The sequence below is a fragment of the Anabas testudineus genome, chromosome 17, assembly GCF_900324465.2.
Source record: "Anabas testudineus chromosome 17, fAnaTes1.2, whole genome shotgun sequence".
NCBI lineage: Eukaryota > Metazoa > Chordata > Actinopteri > Anabantiformes > Anabantidae > Anabas > Anabas testudineus.
Window position 1 is genome coordinate 918,747 of NC_046626.1, and position 18,086 is coordinate 936,832.

The window sequence follows — 18,086 nt, forward strand, 5'->3', positions numbered from 1 at the left end:
CAATGGGCAGAACACACAGTAATGGAAATAACTGTTCGCTGCAGCCTTGTCATGAATATTAAGAATTTCTTTATCACGACTGTTCCAGCTCCACAAAGACCCTGACATGCCTGTAGATGCTAAACCTTGTAGGCTTTGCACTTCTGTCAAGTCAAAACAATACCAGCAAACACACCCCTTCAAATATACTGGTGATTATTCCCTTAAATAAAGATCCGTGTTTATTTTGCTTGTTGGTTGTTTTTTCTTTTTTTAATGGCATTATCTGACTTTTCATCCTCCAACTCAGAGAACAAGAGGGGAAAAAACAAACAAAAACAGAAAGTTTAAAATACAAGTTATAAAAAGAAAGACATTTGGAGGAACGCACTAGAAGCTACAAAACACAAAGTTCCTGAACAACTCAAAAGTAGACAAAAAGAAAACACTGGCTTCAAATTGCAGACAGTCCTTTCTTTACAATTTAAAATGATGGGGGAAGGGCAGGTTTTCATAAACATCTCTTTTAAACTTTTGATTCTGGTTATGAGGTTTTCCTCTGAGGGTGAACATGTCTGTGAAGTACACTAAGAGCCTAATCTGTTGAGGAAAAATAAACCAAGCAGCTCGCTGTGTACTTCCTCTCACCCTATGGAATAAAAACTTTTTAGACTATGTGTGAAAGCTGCATGTCTCTGTCCATAAAGTCTCTGTACGATGAGAAGTGTGCAGCATGTTCGTATGTGTGTGCTTTGTGTGCACACGTGGCCCGACAGCCTCACTGCTTCCCGTCCTTTTGTTGTCCTTTCTTCTGTATCCCCTCCGACTAATACACTAAATACTCTTCTCTGAACCAGTCAGTGAGGAAGAACAAATAAAAACAAACCAAAAAAGAAAAAAAGGCCAAGAACTAGCCAGTCTGCCAGGAAACCAACTAAATCCAGTTTGTCAGCCAATCAGCATTTGTGGTCACGGCAGTTTGTGGGGATCCAGTTTTCAGTTCAGCTGGTGACCTTAAATACATCACAAGTCCAACACTGGTGCAACTAGTGCACATTTAAAGCTCCGAGGTTGAACAGCAAACACGTTACTGTCTGCCTGCCTGCCTATCTGGTCAGTCCAGAGCAGAACACACCAGTAGATCAGCTTAGCAAACATATTCTACTGCTCAGTGGTCCGGCCAGTCCAGCCTACCCAAGGCAGACTACAGGACCGGCAACAGCAGAGGAAGAAGAAGAGAAGGAGGAGGGAGAGGGGGGGAAGGGTTAATGGGGCAGGAGAGAGAGAGAAATGAAGTGAACTAGAGAAAGAAAGAAAAAAATAGAGAGCAGGGGTTTCTCTGTCATCTCCTGATTTCATTTGTGTCTCTGGAGAGCTTTCCTCTTCCTCCTCTTGAAGAAACAGCAGCACCTGCAAAACACAGACACACAGACACACAAACACACAAACACACAGACACACAAACACACAGACACACAAACACACAAACACACAGACACACAAACACACAAACACACAACCATTAACCCTCCTGCAAACTCTTGTACAACATCCAAAACTAAAATTTTGATAACTGGGGCCAATAACCATATTTTTACTTTATATTAGACCACATCAACTATGTAATACAAATAATACAACCAAATAATATTCAGAGAATCCACAGATGTTCACATATTGTATACATGTATAAGACATTTCCAATCTAAAATGGAGCATAACCTCCTAAAAACAGAAGTACTACTAAGCATATTACAGACACACACAAAAGAAAGAGCAAGAAAGTGCAAATTCAACACTGCTTTTCAAAATAAAAGCTTTGGACCAGAAAGAGCAAAGGTCAAAGTCTAAGCAGCACAGTCGTTGGTGTGTTCAACTGTCCTTACTTAGTATCATCAGCCACCTCCACCTCTGCATTGGCTGTGATTGGTGCGTTGGAGTGTCCTGCAGTGGGGTCGTCTGTATTCAGCTCCCCATTGGTTGAACTCATCACCTGGAGGAGAGAAATGGAAAAGAGACAGATGAGTACAGATGTACTGTACTGACGTTGGCTTGGTGGCACAGAGGTTAACAGACTTGCATTGGGTTCACACTAAGACAGATAAATCTGAAAACACTGTGTGTGAAAACCACATAGTCACATTAGTGTTTTCAGGTTACTTTGAGACAATCTGTTGTTTTTCTTCACCAAAAGACAGGTTAATATCTTCTTTGTTTCTTTCTCAGCACAAATGTACATTACAGACAAATGTTAAGCAGTTGTAGACACATCCTGTTCAGCATCAGCTAGTTAAACATCCATATACACATTGCTCTCCATAACCAAAAGGGTGTTTTGTCACCAGCTTAATGTGGACGTGGTCCATAGCCCAGCAGTGCCTAAGCTTAATAGCTGACAGGGTTTGGGTGCTTTGAACAACAAAGCACCAAAGCACTAACAACTTCTGAATTCAGTTCAGCCAAGATCTTCTCATGTTTTGTTATGATGGAGACAATGATTATTTTTACACAAGTGATGTATAAATAATTACATGATATCAGTGTCACAAACTGCTTCTTTCCCCTTCTGTCCCTAGTTGTCTTAATGTTTATTCCCCTGTGGACAGCAGAGACATTGTTGTTCTTCCCACACAAAAAATACATGGTAAAATATTGCATTACTGAAATATATTACTGCACTTCACTCCACTGGTTTAGTTGACACAGACAGTGATGTGCAGAGTCATCTGACTGTAAGATGTGTGCTTTTACGCATTAGAATTCAAGTTAGGTAACGGCGAAATTTACTAATCCCCCCTCAAATCCTTGTTTGTTTGGCAAAGAATATCTTAAATGTAAATTCTCAACGATTCTCATACAATGTCCATATAATTACAAGAAAGATGATGTGCAATAAACACTATTTGCAGATTTGAGTCTAGTGTGCAGATCTCCTTACTGTATGTAAAATGTGTATTCTATTATGCCACTCTTACTCTTATGATCTCCACAATAAGCCTCATTTGTGCTCACTCGTATGAAAACCAGCTTCCTCCACATTGTCAGTTCACAAACATTGTGTGATCTCTAAAATCCCTCCTTAATCTACATAGAAGTGAGGAAACCACCGTCTGTCCTCTTGTTGAGTCTCCAATATTTTAATGTTAAAAGTCAGTGGTACCATAAACACATAGTGGAACTGTAAAAACGGCCCTACTGCTAAAAGAAAAAAAGCACACGCTACACAGAGAAAACCTAGACAGGTTTGAATTTGGAATTTCTTTTCTCATATCCCCATGAAAGGGAGCTGCTGGACATGGGAGGAAACTTGAAGTCATCCCTGCTGCAGAGACAGAGAAGGTCATGCAGGCAGACAGACAGGTAGGGAGATGGACAGGAAGCCAGCAGAGCCAAGTCTTCCTCTCAGTACCTGGACAGACCCACCCAGCCTATCAGCAGTGAGATGGGAGCCCAGCAGCTCTCGATTGGTCACTGGAGTCGGCTGGGACTCGCTGCCTTTCCCTTCTGGAGACTAGAGGAGATGGGAGGCCGACCACAGGAGAAAACGGGAAGAGGAGGAGCAGACGGTGGAGGAGGGAAAAGGTAAAAAGGAGCAGTGAGAAGAGGAGGGTGCCACAAAAAGGGGACGATATAAGATTGAGAGTAGAATAGAAAGCAGTAAGGGAGGGGAAAGGTGGGAAAACAAGCAGACGGAGCAGAGGAGTGGTGGTGTGAAGAGCAGTACGGTGAAGAGAACAGACAATGACAAAAGAGTGAAAAAGAAAGAGAAAAGAAATAGTGAGTTCAGAATCAGTACTTGGTGGAGGAGCAACAGGAGGGTGAGCACTCAAGTAGAAGAGTACAGTGACAAGTGCACATGTACAAGTCCCATGCAAAAGGAAAAGGAGGTGGTCTATGTATTCCTCAACCTCACCTGCTTCAGACATGTTTTCTGGGATTAAAGCACAAAGAGGACTACTGGTAACATCACTACTGGTGACTTTAAAAATCTGAACTCATCTACTTTAGGTTGACAAACTGCATACTGTGTCAGTGACCATTTGTTTCATTAAATAAGATAAAATGTAAAAAAAAGCCTGAGGAGGAAACTGATGAGAAAAATGTTCATTCATTGTTTCTTCTGAAACTGACCCAAATATAATTATATGCAAACAGCAAGGTCTTACCATGCTGCAAATACTAACCCCTAACAAAATGCAGAAGTTGTAAAACACATGTAGTGTAAAAAGTGGAGCAAATAGAGCTCACACAGAAGCCTCATTTCATACGTGGTACCAACTGTAGTGTGTTCAAACTTTAACTAGCAACCAACTTTAACTCCACTAAATAAATTGCTAAACTACTACTGCAGAATTCTGTAGTGCCTTTAAATTTATTAAGGAAAGACAGAGTATACTGTACATTAAAAAAACAGTACAATTGTATAAATTTTAGATTGTATCTGTCCAGTTCTTTGTCACACTGTCATGTGTTGGTCAAGCACTGTGCCTGGTTAATGTTTCCCTTTTCAAATGCCACTCTGAGAAATTTTTTAGAACTTGGAGTTGAAGTAGTTCTGGGTGGTGTACTAGTTCATGCAATATACTAGTTTAGGTTTCTGTACAGTAAGAATTGATCATTTAACAGGCAGAAAGCTGCATGATGTTGCTCACAGAAGCGCTATGGAGTGTAGCTCAGCATGTGTGGAGAGGGAAATCCTGTTGCCTGTTTGTCTTTAATGGGACAAAACACAATAGTAAACAGCAATTTGTGACACATCAACAGTTTGTAGGACTACTCATTGTATGTGTATAAAATTGCCTTATCGCCTTGCCTTTACAACACAGCATGCTGGGTAAGTTGGATAGGATATCTAGCCAGCTAGCTAGCTTAAGTGTTAACAGCTACAAGAGGGAGGAATGTATCACAATGTAAGTTTAAAGAGTAGCAAACAGACAGGGATGCAGAATGTGAAACAGAAGATGCTTGATGCCATGCCTTGAATGAGTACATAGTGTGGATTAATATTAACCTAGTTTCTTAGCAAACCTATATAAACCTCCCAACATGCATTAAAATAAAGCACCATTATATACTCTAATCTTAAAAAATACTGTGGTACAAACTTTGGGTTATACTACCCAAAACTACTTGCAAGACAAATGAAGGCATGATGATGTATATTTATTGTCCTTAGTGTGACTGAAAATCTGTGTGTAACTACTCCGCTGACAGAAATCAAGCTAGTTACTGTATCTCTGCAACAAAGCAAGCTAACTAGTCTAAAGTCAAGTAAACCAAAGACGACAAAATCTGGAGGGGTAGTGAGATAGAGAGCAGCAGTCTGCTCACAATATGTTCCAAATATTCAGACCCTAGTAAAACATATATGGCAACAGGAACATGACAAGGGAGCGTGTACCTGATTTTTGGTCTGTGCTGCTTTCTCTCGGTTGCTCATCTGAAGTGGAGTCTCACTGGCCACTGGACCAATATGAGTGGGCTAAACATACAGAGAAGTGAGGTCAACATGGGATAAGAGGAAGAAAATATACAGTTATATACAGTGAGGGAAAAAATTATTTGAACCCCAGCTGATTTTGTAAGTTTGCCCACTAACAAAGAAATGATCAGTCTATAATTTCAATGGTAGGTGTGAGACACAACAATGACAAAAAAAATCCAGAAAAATGCGTTTCAAAAAGAGTTATAAATTAATTTGCATTTGCATGAAGGAAATAAGTATTTGATCCCCTATCCGTCAGCAAGATCTCTAGCTCCCAGGTGGATCTTATACAGGTAACGAGCTGACATTGGCAGCCCTCTCAGCTCGTTACCTGTATAAAAGAGACCTGTCCACAGAAGCAATCAATCAATCCAGATTCCAAACTCTTCACCATGGCCAAGACCAAAGAGCTTTCCAAGGATGTCAGGGACAAGATTGTGGACCTACACAAGGCTGGAATGGGCTACAAGACCATCGCCAAGCAGCTGGGTGAGAAGGTGACAACAGTTGGTGCAATTATTCACAAATGGAAGAAACATAAATTAACTGCCAATCTCCCTTGGTCTGTAGCTCCATGCAAGATCTCACCTCGTGGAGTTTCAATGATAATGAGAACGGTGAGGAATCAGCCAAGAACCACTCGGGAGGAACTTGTCAATGATCTCAAGGCAGCTGGGACCATAGTCACCAAAAAAAACAGTTGGTAACACACTACGCCGTGAAGGACTGAAATCCTGCTGTGCCTGCAAGGTCCCCCTGCTCAAGAAAGCCCATCTACAGGCCCGTTTGAAGTTTGCCACTGAACATCTGACTGATTCAGAGGAAGACTGGGTGAAAGTGTTGTGGTCAGATGAGACCAAAATCGAGCTCTTTGGCATCAACTCAACTCGCCGTGTTTGGAGGAGGAGGAATGCTGCCTACGACTCCAAAAACACCGTCCCCACCGTCAAATATGGAGGTGGAAACATTATGCTTTGGGGGTGTTTTTCTGCCAAGGGGACAGGACAATTGCACCGCATCAAAGGGAGGATGGATGGGGCCATGTACCGTCAAATCTTGGGTGAGAACCTCCTTCCCTCAGTCAGGGCATTGAAAATGGGTCGTGGTTGGGTACTCCAGCATGACAATGTTCCAAAACACACGGCCAAGGCAACAAAGGATCGGCTCAATATGAAACATATTAGGGTCATGGAGTGGTCTAGTCAGTCTCCAGACCTTACTCCCATAGAAAATCTATGGAGGGAGCTGAAGGTTCGAGTTGCCAAACATCAGCCAAGAAACATTAATGACTTGGAGAGGATCTGCAAAGAGGAGTGGGCCAAAATCCCCCCTGAGATGTGTGCAAACCTTGTGGCCAACTACAAGAAACGGCTGACCTCTGTGATTGCCAACAAAGGTTTTGCCACCAAGTACTAAAGCACGTTTTTCAAAGGGATCAAATACTTCTTTCCTTCATGGAAATGCAAATTAATTTATAACTCTTTTTGAAAAGCATTTTTGTGGATTTTTTTTGTCATTGTTGTCTCTCACTGTTAAATAAAACCTACCATTGAAATTATAGACTGATCGTTTCTTTGTTAGTATGCAAACTTACAAAATCAGCTGGGGTTCAAATAATTTTTTCCCTCACTGTAATGATTTCTTTGTGTGGGCATCATGACCTACACTGTTGTCCTAATAGATGCTACACTAAGTTAGTGCATTAGGACAGCAAAGTGTGTGAGGTGTAAAGATTCCACACTATGATCTCAAGAACCAGTTAAAAAAAGGAGTATAGAGATTTTTTTAAAACACATTTGATATTTATGATTGACATAGGAGTCCAATGATGTCACAACTGAGAGGGACCAACCACAGCTGACGTTAGCTTTGTTTAACTGTTGTGTTACCCTAATCTTGCATTTTCACCCCAAATTTCACTTTTCATGAAAATTACAAGCTGCTGGATGGTATCCATGTTTGTTTTGACACAAGAACATGTTATCTCACAGGATTTAGCAGACACCAACAGGCTGAAGAAACTCAGGAGGACTGGCTCTGTTGTGGCTGTGGAGCTGTACCCTCTACAAGTTGTGGTTGAGAGGAGGATGCTGCCCAAACTCCTCTCACGCAGTGTGATGGCTGGACAGGGGAGTGCGTACAGCCAGAGACTATACACAGAGCGCCACAAGAGATCCTTTCTGCCAGTTGCCATCAAACTTTTGAACTCCTCCCCCCTTCGTAATGGCTAGACGGTATGACTGACAATCATAATCAGTATAATATGTCATATTTATGTTATCACTCTCCATTGCACTACATTTCAACCCAGGTAATTACTGACATATTTCATCTATCTTTAGATTTTCTTTGTTTTTATTGAGATATTTGTATTGATGTTATGGCTGTGGTCTTTTTCTTTCTTTGTTGAATTAGAGCACCAGTAACAAGGCTAAACTATTTCCCCTGGGATTATAATAAAGATTTTGGAATCTTGTATCTTGAATAGCCAGGTGTGTGCTGCCTTCAGAATGTCAAAGACTAGAAATCTGTGATCTGTGGTGAGAAAAGTCTTTAAATGTGAACTGTTCTGTCTTTGGAACTCTTAACCAGCCTTCAGGTTGTTGCCCTTAAGTAGCCCATGCACAAAACTATTCATTAAAAACAAGGTTTGAGTGACTGAATTTAAGGTTCAGATTATTTGAGCTGTTATCTGTCCAGCCACTTTCCACTTCACACTAACCAGTGTTTTTCCAGTCCAGTCATACTGGTAGTCAAAGATGTATCCGTTTCTGTCAAAGAGATCTGTGAAGAGTTTCCTCAGATAGTCGTAGTCTGGCTTCTCAAAAAAGTCCAGCCGACGCACGTACCGCAAGTAGGTGGCCATCTCTTCTGTTACATACACACAGGCACAATTCACACATACACACACACACAAGTGAGCGCAGAGAGGCATCCAATTCATACACAGAGACACAATAATTGGCTAAAAAATGTTAGCAATTAACATACAGCACAACTGCACATAAACTAAGCTCTTATGTAAGAGAATGTGTGCATGTATACAAACCTGGGAAGTTCTCACAAAGGACCTCTATTGGTGTGTCTCTCTTTGTGTCTCCTATCTTCTGATAACGTTCTTTCAGAGTGTCAGCCTAATAAGAAGGGAGAAAGGGACAAATATATTCATAGAAGGCGACAGACAGGATGAAAAGTAATGATAAATACAGGGATGAATAAAAGACAGGGGAAAAAAAACAACTGATTCACTGTCTTTCCACCTTGAGTCCCTGCCAGGGGAGGCTGCCTCGCAGGAAGTACATAAACATGTGGCCTAGGGCTTCTAGGTCATCCCGCCTGCTTTGCTCTGAAATAACAGAACAAGAAAAGCTTCATTTGCTGGACTGCATCACTGGTGTCAAATTTGACACCTCTGATGTGCCAAGAACACAAATGCTTTGCTTTAACACCCTGTCTGTTGCTTACAACACAACTACTGGGAGTAAAAAGATTACTTGCATTCACCAATATTCCAACCATTTATGATGGCAATTCTCAATCTCAACAGATGCAAGCTATGCTGTCAAGACTGAGAATGTGTTAAGCCAGATGATTTCAGTCCTCACTTATTTCAATGAGATTACTGCATTTGCAAATGTAAGGTCCTAAGGTATGGAATTATAGCAAAGAAGAGAAACGTGGTTAAACAACGTGTCACTATATGTATAAATTCCACATGGGACCAGCTCACCTTTGCCCAGATGTGTATTGATGCTCATATATCTAGCAGTTCCAGTCAGACTCTTATGTTCTCTGTACGGGATGTGTTTCTTGGTCTCTGGGTCTATGTATTCCTTTGCCAGACCAAAGTCTATAATGTGGATGGTGTGTTGCCGTTTGGTGCCTGGTCGGCCCACCAGGAAGTTCTCAGGCTTCACATCTCGATAGATCAGGCTTCTTGTGTGGACAAACTCCATACGGGTTATCTACAAAGTAAACAACGCATGAACACCAAGGTTGTGTTAAATAAAACAACCCAGTTAAATCTGGTGGAAAAATGTTCTGAGTGTTTGTCTTACCAGTTGTATGGCTATCATGAGTACAGTCTTGAGAGAGAAGGTCCGATCACAGAGGTCAAACAGATCTTCTAGGCTGGGTCCCAGTAGCTCCAATACCATAGCATTATATTTACCACATGGCCCAAAGTAAAACACCTGGGGAACACCCTCTACATGGACAGATGGACAGACAGACAGACAATGCCTTTGTAGTATATATTTATTTGTTTTCATCTTGGTGTCAAACCTCTTACATTACATAAACCTGTTTTAATGGTGGAGTGCCTAAGACAGCCTGGTGCCCTTGGTCTGGATGTCAGCACAATTACCCTTTTTCCACCTTGCCTGCTGGTTTAGAGCCATTGTTTAATTTCAAACCAGTTCTTTGTGTTTCAACAGGCAAAGAATCTGGTTCCAGCCTGGACTCCTTGCTGGTCTAGAACTACGAACCAATTGCATCAGGGACTGTGGGATGGACTATTGCGACTAATGAGATCAACTAAAGTTTTGGTGTGAAGATAAAAATCAGTGTATAGTTTATCAGTTTTGTTTAACTGCAGTGTCAGTGATAAATGTACCTAAAGCTAATTAGCTAGCAAAAAGAAAGCTAGCAATATTAACTTCCAACAACATTTTAATAGCAATTCAAACATAATGAACACAATTTCTGTACATACAATAAGCAGCACATGTGTTGGACCTACAGGGCTTGGATGCCAGTACAGGCTCATAAAGTCAAGAGGAATGATTGTACAGAGGTACTGTGGTACTTGCATTTGTGTTTAGCTTTGGCATTAGCATTGCTGTGAAGGCAGAGACATATGATAACATATAGTGACATAATGATGTGGCTCTGTAGTAGCTCTCTAGCCCATGGAAAAGCAAACTAAGATGGTTCAACTACTGTTCAGAGCTGAAACAACTCTGAACCAGTACTAGCACCACACACACACACACAAAATAAGGAGGAGTAAATGAGGTGTTACTCTGATGTGTTAAGGCCTGTTCATGATTTTAGTTTGTGCCTTAGACAGACACAGGCTGTAGACAGCAACAGAACCAAGGATGGGAGGAACAAAAAATGTGTACTGTATACAGGCAAACAAAACAAGCGTCCAGTTTGCTTGTTTGGTAATTGCATATACAGGGCTCTCACAGTGCAGACGGTCCACAAGGATATTAGTCTGCACGTGGAACTACAGAGCCTGGACAGATGACAGACTTTACATCACAGTAGAGACAGCAGCTCATACCTGAACTTCCTAGCTGTTTGTAGAAGCGATATTCGAGGTGGAGCTGTGGTGCCCGTGACTTGATTGGCTCCTTCAACAGAGGAATAAGTTTCAATTAGAGTAAGTTATACAACAAAAGCAGTAAAATTCCCCCTTTTTTTTTTATTCTGACAATATCTCCATCAGGATTAAGAGTAAAATGTGCAATCAAGTTAATCTGTCATTCAAAAATCCAAAAGATGTGCAGTAACAAGACTCCTCACTATCTATCTATCCTTGAATCTAAAAAATTTGCAACTCAATTTTATTTTGAAGTTAGGCTTAGTAAATATCATCTCCATATTAAACCCGTCTCCACAATTCTACATAAAATGAATGGATTTTTACCAGTTTGATAGCCACGTATTCATTTGTGTACAGGTTCTTTCCAAGTCGCAGCTCTCCAAAGTTCCCACAGCCAATCTTCTTTCCGACCCGGAAGTTTGGTCCGACCATTAGAACTCCAGAGTTGGAGCCAGCACTCCGCCCACTGTGTCCTGATCGACTGCCTGTCTTCCCAGACATTCTCTTCCCCTCCTCTGTCTCCGCCTTCCCTCCACCACCTCCCCCACCACCACCACCACCACCCCCTCCGCCTCCTACTCCTCGCTTATCAAAGTCCATCAGTTTGTGGTAGCCTGGTCTCTCCACGGTTAAGCCGATTCCATGCAACTAAACAACCACCAAAACAACTGCCTAGTGGCTTTACCGTCACTCTTTAGGATGGTCTATGCTGGGATGCTAGTCGCACAGAGGATTAGGCAGGGCCTTGACAGGGATTGGGCTGTTGGAAATTAAGTTCAACTGTGACAGGTGTAAGATGAATTTAAAAAGGGAAAAGAAAAAAAAAGAGAAGTGGACGTCAAAAAGGACAAGAGCTTAGTAAGGCCGAGCTAAGGAGTACTGTACATGATATGGGCTAAGAGTAACAGGGGGAGGAAAAAATGAATGTTGGGTGAGTGGGTGAATGAATGAATGATGATAGGGTAGGGGGTCACCAATACTAATGAGTTGATACCCCCTTATAGGGGCCAGAGATGGTGATTGAGGGGAGCACAATTATGCCCTGACCTGTCACCCTAGGTAGCTAGCCAAATGCTAACATGCTATATAAAACCAGAAAGCTACACAAGCTTTAGGCCCAAACATGCCAGACCATGAAAATAGCCCATTCACCCACCCACAATGTTATAGGTTTATAAAAAAATGTGGCTTCAGATTTTGCCCTTCTTTACATCTTATATTTGTTATAAACAAGCATTTACTGCCATAGATCTAGATTAATTCATTTTAGTCTGTGTTTCTATAAATACTAGAACAGTGTACTTATCCACTGTGACACAGATCCAGATAATTCTGTCACACAACTGCTTGGTCCTAAGGGAAACCAGGTGAAGTTTTGACTCCTGGGTGTGGGGCATGCCAGGTACTGAGATTTCAATGTCCCACCTAAAAGACAGAAAAAAAAAGTATTGATGCAATTCACATTCTGATTCATATTTTTATCATGTCCAGCACATTTAGACAACATTTTACTGGAATCTGAACCTGTCAGCTAAGAAGTAAAATCACAAGTGGATCCTGTGATCCCCATAGAGACCTATTTGAAGCTGACACTAAAATTATTTTAAAATGTTCACTTCCAGATCAATGACCACTGTATTCTGGTGTTGTGCTGGAAGAATCACACTGTACTTGAGGACAAAATTCTTAACTGTCATCGACTGATATGGCCTTTCCAACAGAAAACCAGGGCAGATCTTTCTCCAGGAGGACAGGACAAGTTCTGCGGCTTTTCTGATTTCCCCTTCTAATAATAACACTCATCCTGGCTACTCCAGTTCCTTCCTCTTCTTCTCCATTTTCCTCTGCAGTCCATTATTTCCTTTTGCAGCCAATCTATCTTCACCTCTTCTTTCAAATGCCATTTCCTTGACTCAGGGCCATCCTTTTCTTTTCCTGCTCTCCATGCTGTAACAAGCAGGTTAATGGCATGTGTTTGTATCCATTAAGCTACAACACAAGTGCTCCTTTTTGAAAACATATTTTACATATACATATATACATAGTTTTTCTTTGTTTGTGGTCTAGAGGCATCTTCAAACTGAGCTGTCATTTGTCATTTCTAAAAACATTTTGTGTCTTTGATCTGCTATCTTTAGGCCTATGTGGCTTAAGTCAGGGTTTTGGCTGGGCCAGGCAAGGACAGTCAGAGTGTCTTCTGTGTAGTCATTCTCTGCTGAGTGACCACTGAGTTTTTGGTCACCTCCACTGTACTTGATCTATGGAACACCACAGTTTTATCATTGTGGTCTACAGAGAGTTCCTTGGATTTTGTAGCTTGAATTTTACCCTGAAGTGCAGTGGGAAGTGTAGAACCTGAATTTACCAAATGATTATACACACACACACACACACATTATATATCTATATCTATATAAATAACAAGAGGATACAGATTTGGGCATTAGTGCTGTAACAAATATCTCAGACACATTAATGCATATTCACTAAATACAGGTACTTTCTCGTATTGTCTGAGTTTTGCTCGGCAGAAGTAGTTAGCTATAAAATAATAGCTGATCATCAGTAGAGGTTCACGTCCACTTCTATTAATAATAATGACATGGAGGACACTGAAAGAAGGACAACAGTAAAGAAGAAATATCTGTGATAGTGGACACTGCTGTGTATATTGATGCATCTCTTCTGCTGTCATTAACAGGAACAACATGGCTCCTGAGCAACATGGCAGAGAAACATATATGGCTTTTTATTGTGTTTGCTGAATCTCTGAAAAGACTACATAAACATATCTCTAGCTTGGTCACTCCAATCCCTGATTATGTGGAACACTGCAAATTACAACACAGGGCTCATAATGTACCACTGTGCTCATAGAAATAACTAGGTGTCCCACTCAGGATATTTGTAGTCAGAACAGTTGCACTGCATGTAGAAAAAAGCTGATGGTACTACTAATCTATGACACAGTGGGATTCAGAATGGCTTGTGAGCCGTGTGTGACAATAACTTAATCTATCATGCAGCAGAAATTGTTTACCTGGAAACTTGGATTTGTTATTTCTGTTTGAACCATGTTCCACTGAGTTTATCAGAAAACCGAATTAGGTTGCTCAGAACTTGAACAGGACTGCTAAAATCAGATTCCCTAATAACAAACATTCTACCATGACTCACTTTAGAACTGAGCTTTTAATTACATCTGTGCAGCAGGTCACACACTGTTTTCCCCCCACCTCACAGAGGCCTCTGTCAGACTGAGCTACTCACAGCAAAAATCAATGCTGCTATATAAGCTATATACTGTATGAGAAAGGGTTAGGCCTGCACAAAGATAGAGGCTCAATTACTCCCACACACTACTTTGACTTCAGCTACAGGAAGAGTTTGCAGCTCTTGTATAAATCTAATCTAAAAGACTGAAGTCTTCAGTCAAACACAGATTTAGTTCCCTGTGAAAATCTACTTGTAGCTAAATAAACTACTACTGCTGCTACCTAGTAAGCAGTTTTCCACTTACTATGCTTCTGCATATGTCTTTACATCTTTCAAAGAAGACATATTAGTAAACTTAGTTTGACTTTATCTAATGTAAAGAGTCATGCAGTTAATTTGGTATTCTTTTATAAAAAGCTTGGATCCATTATTTTTTTAGCCACTGAACTTATCATGCCAGTCCTAGAACCACATACTAAGTCCTTGTCTGCAGGGTTTGGTGTCATAGCTCCCTCTCATCTCACAACACCAACCAGAGCAGTTAAAGTTTAGTAGTTTATTACAACGTCAAGCCCAAATACAACTTCACACCCACAGTATCCACGACACATCATGCCGAAGGGTACAAACATGACCTCGATAACAAGGTAAGTGGGACAACTGACTGGTAACTGGTTTCTCCACAAGAACAAAAATCTAACAATTTACCAGATAACTCAAACCAATTATTAATTCACAAATTGTTCATTGAATCAAAATGTTCACAAAATCAAGACATATTGTGATGTAGAAAGATTTTCCTGAATATATAGCAACATCTACGAAAGGGGTGCCTAATGCTTAATAGTGAGTGTTTTCCCCCTTTCTTTTAAAGTGTCCATTCTGTGCCAGTATGGAAGTCATTTTGTAAGTTCTTGCTACATAACCACACTTTTTAAAGATTTACAGCTGACTAAAAAAAGAACCCCCCCCAGACTAATTTCTAGTTTTGATATTCAATGGGGTCCATGTGGTATTGTACATTTACACTACATGTAAACCTGGAAGTACTTATAACATTTGCAGATTTAGAAACAAAATGTTCTGAAATACTTAAAATGCGTGTAAGCGGAAGCCAATTTGTAGCACTGACCATGTCTTTTGTGCAAAAGGTCAGATCTCTTCAAGTTTCATCCCCTTCAAAGAAGCATGTGTTCTTGTCATCTCAGATATTTGGATCTTACGTTTGTTTGGCTACTTTTGTGTGAGGTCTTGTGTGCAACGATTCATGAAACACAGAACATCCCCTTCAGCCACCTTACAACAATATGTAAGCACTGCTTACTAATAAAAACTTCCTCTGTACATTTCCTGGCAGATGAAGTAAAAACAATAGGCTTGGCTTCACGTCAGTTATTATGTTCTCACCCTAAACCAGCAGCTCGTTACATCGCTGGTAAAAATCAAAGATCTTTCAATAAATATCCATATTTATATATAATTGTTTTACACTTGTCTTTACTACAGTACATTCTGATTTATTTGATCAGAGTCTATTTAATCACCAAATTATTAAAACAACTGTCTCTGTGCTGGCAGTCCAACCTGCCCTGCATTAAGATCTACTCACAGTGTCACATGTGACGTGAAAAATTGATCACTTTTAAAACACGAATTATTTCTGTATCAGTGGCATCTTAAAGTGTAACATAGGAATGAGTACATGCAGTACTAGTCCACATGCAATAGTGGTCTTATATGGAACCAAAGTCCTTATCATAATAATCAACTGGATCATTTCGGGCACCTCTCGGAAGACAGCAAAATGTCATCAATTTAGCTAGAACCACCTTATACTATTTATTCAATATGACTTTGAGAGAATATTTTAAAGCCATCTTAAACCAAAATTGTATCCACAAACCGCAAGCTGTCACTATTTCGGTTTTTAAAAGTGTAATCTGTGAGGCGATTGTGAGGTCTTGGTGTTTGCTAAAATGGCTAAGGTTAGCTGATACGACTGCAGCAGATCTCACACTTTGGAAGGAGCTACCGTTCAATCTGATAACTGTACGTCTGCCTGACGTTTGCTAGTCTATTTTAGGAAATCTTACTATTTGGCGTTCACGTTGTTACATGGTAAGCTTTCTACCAAGCTAGCATTAGGTAACGCAGGAAGTTAGCTAGGTTTAGGCCACAGTAGTTTGAGTCTTTGGCCTCAATGTAGCTTGACAACGTTAGCTTCATTGAAACAAATTTGAAGTAGCTAACTTGACAAAATGTAGTTCCAAGTGAAGAAAAGTAAAGTTTAAAAATATGCTAACAATACGGACGCACACCAGTTGATGTTGAATCACATGAACAGCTACCTATACAGCTAGCATTTTTAGCCACTGTGGTCGTAACAAATCGTAGCCTGATAGAAGCTAAGACTGGCAGCTAACTAGCTTATGTTGGCTAACGCTGAATTTATGCCCATACATACAGTCATTCATTAACATAGATGGCTTATTTGATAAAGACACATGTAAGAAGTTCAAAAAATGGCTTTACATACCTAAACGGCTTTCCTTTATGTCGCTATATCTCTAGCTTGGAATAAATTGTTCTCATTTTCTTCGTGTCGCTCTCCTGCTCATCTCTTTTTCTGTGGATGTTTGGCTAACCAGCTGAAAAGCCTCGCCAGAGACCATAACGCAATTTTCGTTGATGCAGAATAGCACGGCGCGGTAAACGAAAGGAGCGAGCGTAAACCTCTTTCGTGAATATGGAGGGAAGCGCCGTGTGCGCGTTTATGTGTCTGTGCGAGAGTGCGTAAGAGGAGCGACGAGCGCTCGGCTGAGGAGGAGAGGACGTTTGACTGTGAGCAGCATCTCCACACGAGCATCGCCCTGTTACAGACATATTCAACTTAAATACAGTCCACCATTCTGTGTGTAAACCCAGTGCACTCAAGCTTGGGACGACATTTATTGTCAGTTACTATGACATGTGCACTACTTTCTGTCAGCAGCCTCACTATGCTCTGCACTTGCTGCTTAGTAAATCTCAATTTACTGCTCTCTATTGAAAGGCCTACTTAGCTTTCATTATTTCAGGAGTGAATTGAGAGTGATTTAGAATACAGCCACTGTCTTTTAAAGTGTCCATATTATCTTTCTTTTTACATTTTCCCTGAGTGGTTTACTCAAAGTTTGCTCTGAAAATGACAAATTGTCGAGTCTCAGACCTCGACAACTGACCTCGGCTGAACTCTGCAACAGAATCACTCAGAAAACAGCAAAACAGCAGCAGAGCACAAAACATGAACACCGCTCACTTTCAAAGACCTGTTTTTAAGCCCCAAAATGGCATTACATGGGCTCTTTAAGGGTTAATGTGCCCTCATGCCCCTTGTCCTTGTCATGATATTGAAAAGTACTGAGACATTAAAAAACTCATCTCCCCCATTATACAATTTAGGCAATTCTTTAAATAAATACTTTTATTTTTACCTACCTGTTCTGTGCCTAGAGGCCACCACAATAACTGTATTTGTTAACACACATCAACTAATTTAGATAATTAATTAAATAATAACATATGTAAAACAGTTTGAAATATTGCATTGGCTTTACACCAATGTTTTGTAGTTCCAGTATTGTAGTTTGTATTCTTACCATTATATTTGCTTCTGTTTTGCCATAAATTAAAAGAGTAAGCGATTACTGAAAAAAGTCATATGTAATGCTTTATTTCTAATAAGACACCTGGAGATACTTGACATTTTCCCTTTTTATGCAGCCTTCAGTTCTTGCTTTTTTGCAGGGCTTTTTACCTTCAGTATGGTCTGCTACAAGTGCATCACATGCTTAATTAAAATAATGCAACTATGTTTGTTTCATAGTTTATTTTCTCCAACTTATAGATAAAATAAAAATGTATTTATACATTGTTAGTACTGTTATAAAGGCGGATAACAGCAAAACTTCCTGTTATTGTACTGTCATCAGCACTAACTGCATTACTCTGTAGTTAGTGTGTCTTCTACCAGATTTTCAACACCACAGCAAAAGTGGGGATTTTTTATACCATTACCTACTATACACATTGGTT

The 18,086-nt window shown here is 40.4% G+C and overlaps 1 protein-coding gene across 3 annotated transcripts; it reads right to left on the reverse strand.

Annotated features, from left to right (window-relative positions):
• Nucleotides 1-49: 49 nt before the first annotated feature.
• Nucleotides 50-16,692, reverse strand: LOC113171616 (casein kinase I-like). Of its 3 annotated transcripts, XM_026374099.1 has the most exons (12): nt 16,549-16,692; nt 11,121-12,221; nt 10,755-10,824; nt 9,523-9,671; nt 9,195-9,429; nt 8,725-8,810; nt 8,514-8,598; nt 8,187-8,335; nt 5,381-5,461; nt 3,389-3,490; nt 1,866-1,972; nt 50-1,389 (listed from the first exon to the last, which is right to left on the reverse strand). In XM_026374099.1, the coding sequence occupies exons 2-12, from the start codon at nt 11,394-11,396 to the stop codon at nt 1,335-1,337; spliced, it is 1,395 nt and encodes a 464-aa protein (XP_026229884.1). In that variant the 5' UTR covers nt 11,397-12,221; nt 16,549-16,692; the 3' UTR covers nt 50-1,334. The 3 variants fall into 3 exon arrangements, with proteins under 3 accessions (XP_026229884.1, XP_026229883.1, XP_026229882.1); XM_026374098.1 differs by lacking the exon at nt 3,389-3,490 and having other exon boundaries at nt 8,187-8,332; nt 16,549-16,691; XM_026374097.1 differs by lacking the exon at nt 3,389-3,490 and having other exon boundaries at nt 16,549-16,691.
• Between the last annotated feature and the right edge of the window lie 1,394 nt (nt 16,693-18,086).

Coding starts and splice junctions, on each gene's coding strand:
- LOC113171616 (XM_026374099.1), bottom strand. CDS start 11,396: ATGGACTTTGATAAGCGAGGAGTAGGAGGCGGAGGGGGTGGTGGTGGT. Junction 1,973..3,388: donor GGCTGGGTGGGTCTGTCCAG/GTACTGAGAGGA, acceptor TCTCTCCTCCAG/GTGATGAGTTCAACCAATGG. Junction 1,390..1,865: donor GAGGTGGCTGATGATACTAA/GTAAGGACAGTT, acceptor TGTGTTTTGCAG/GTGCTGCTGTTTCTTCAAGA.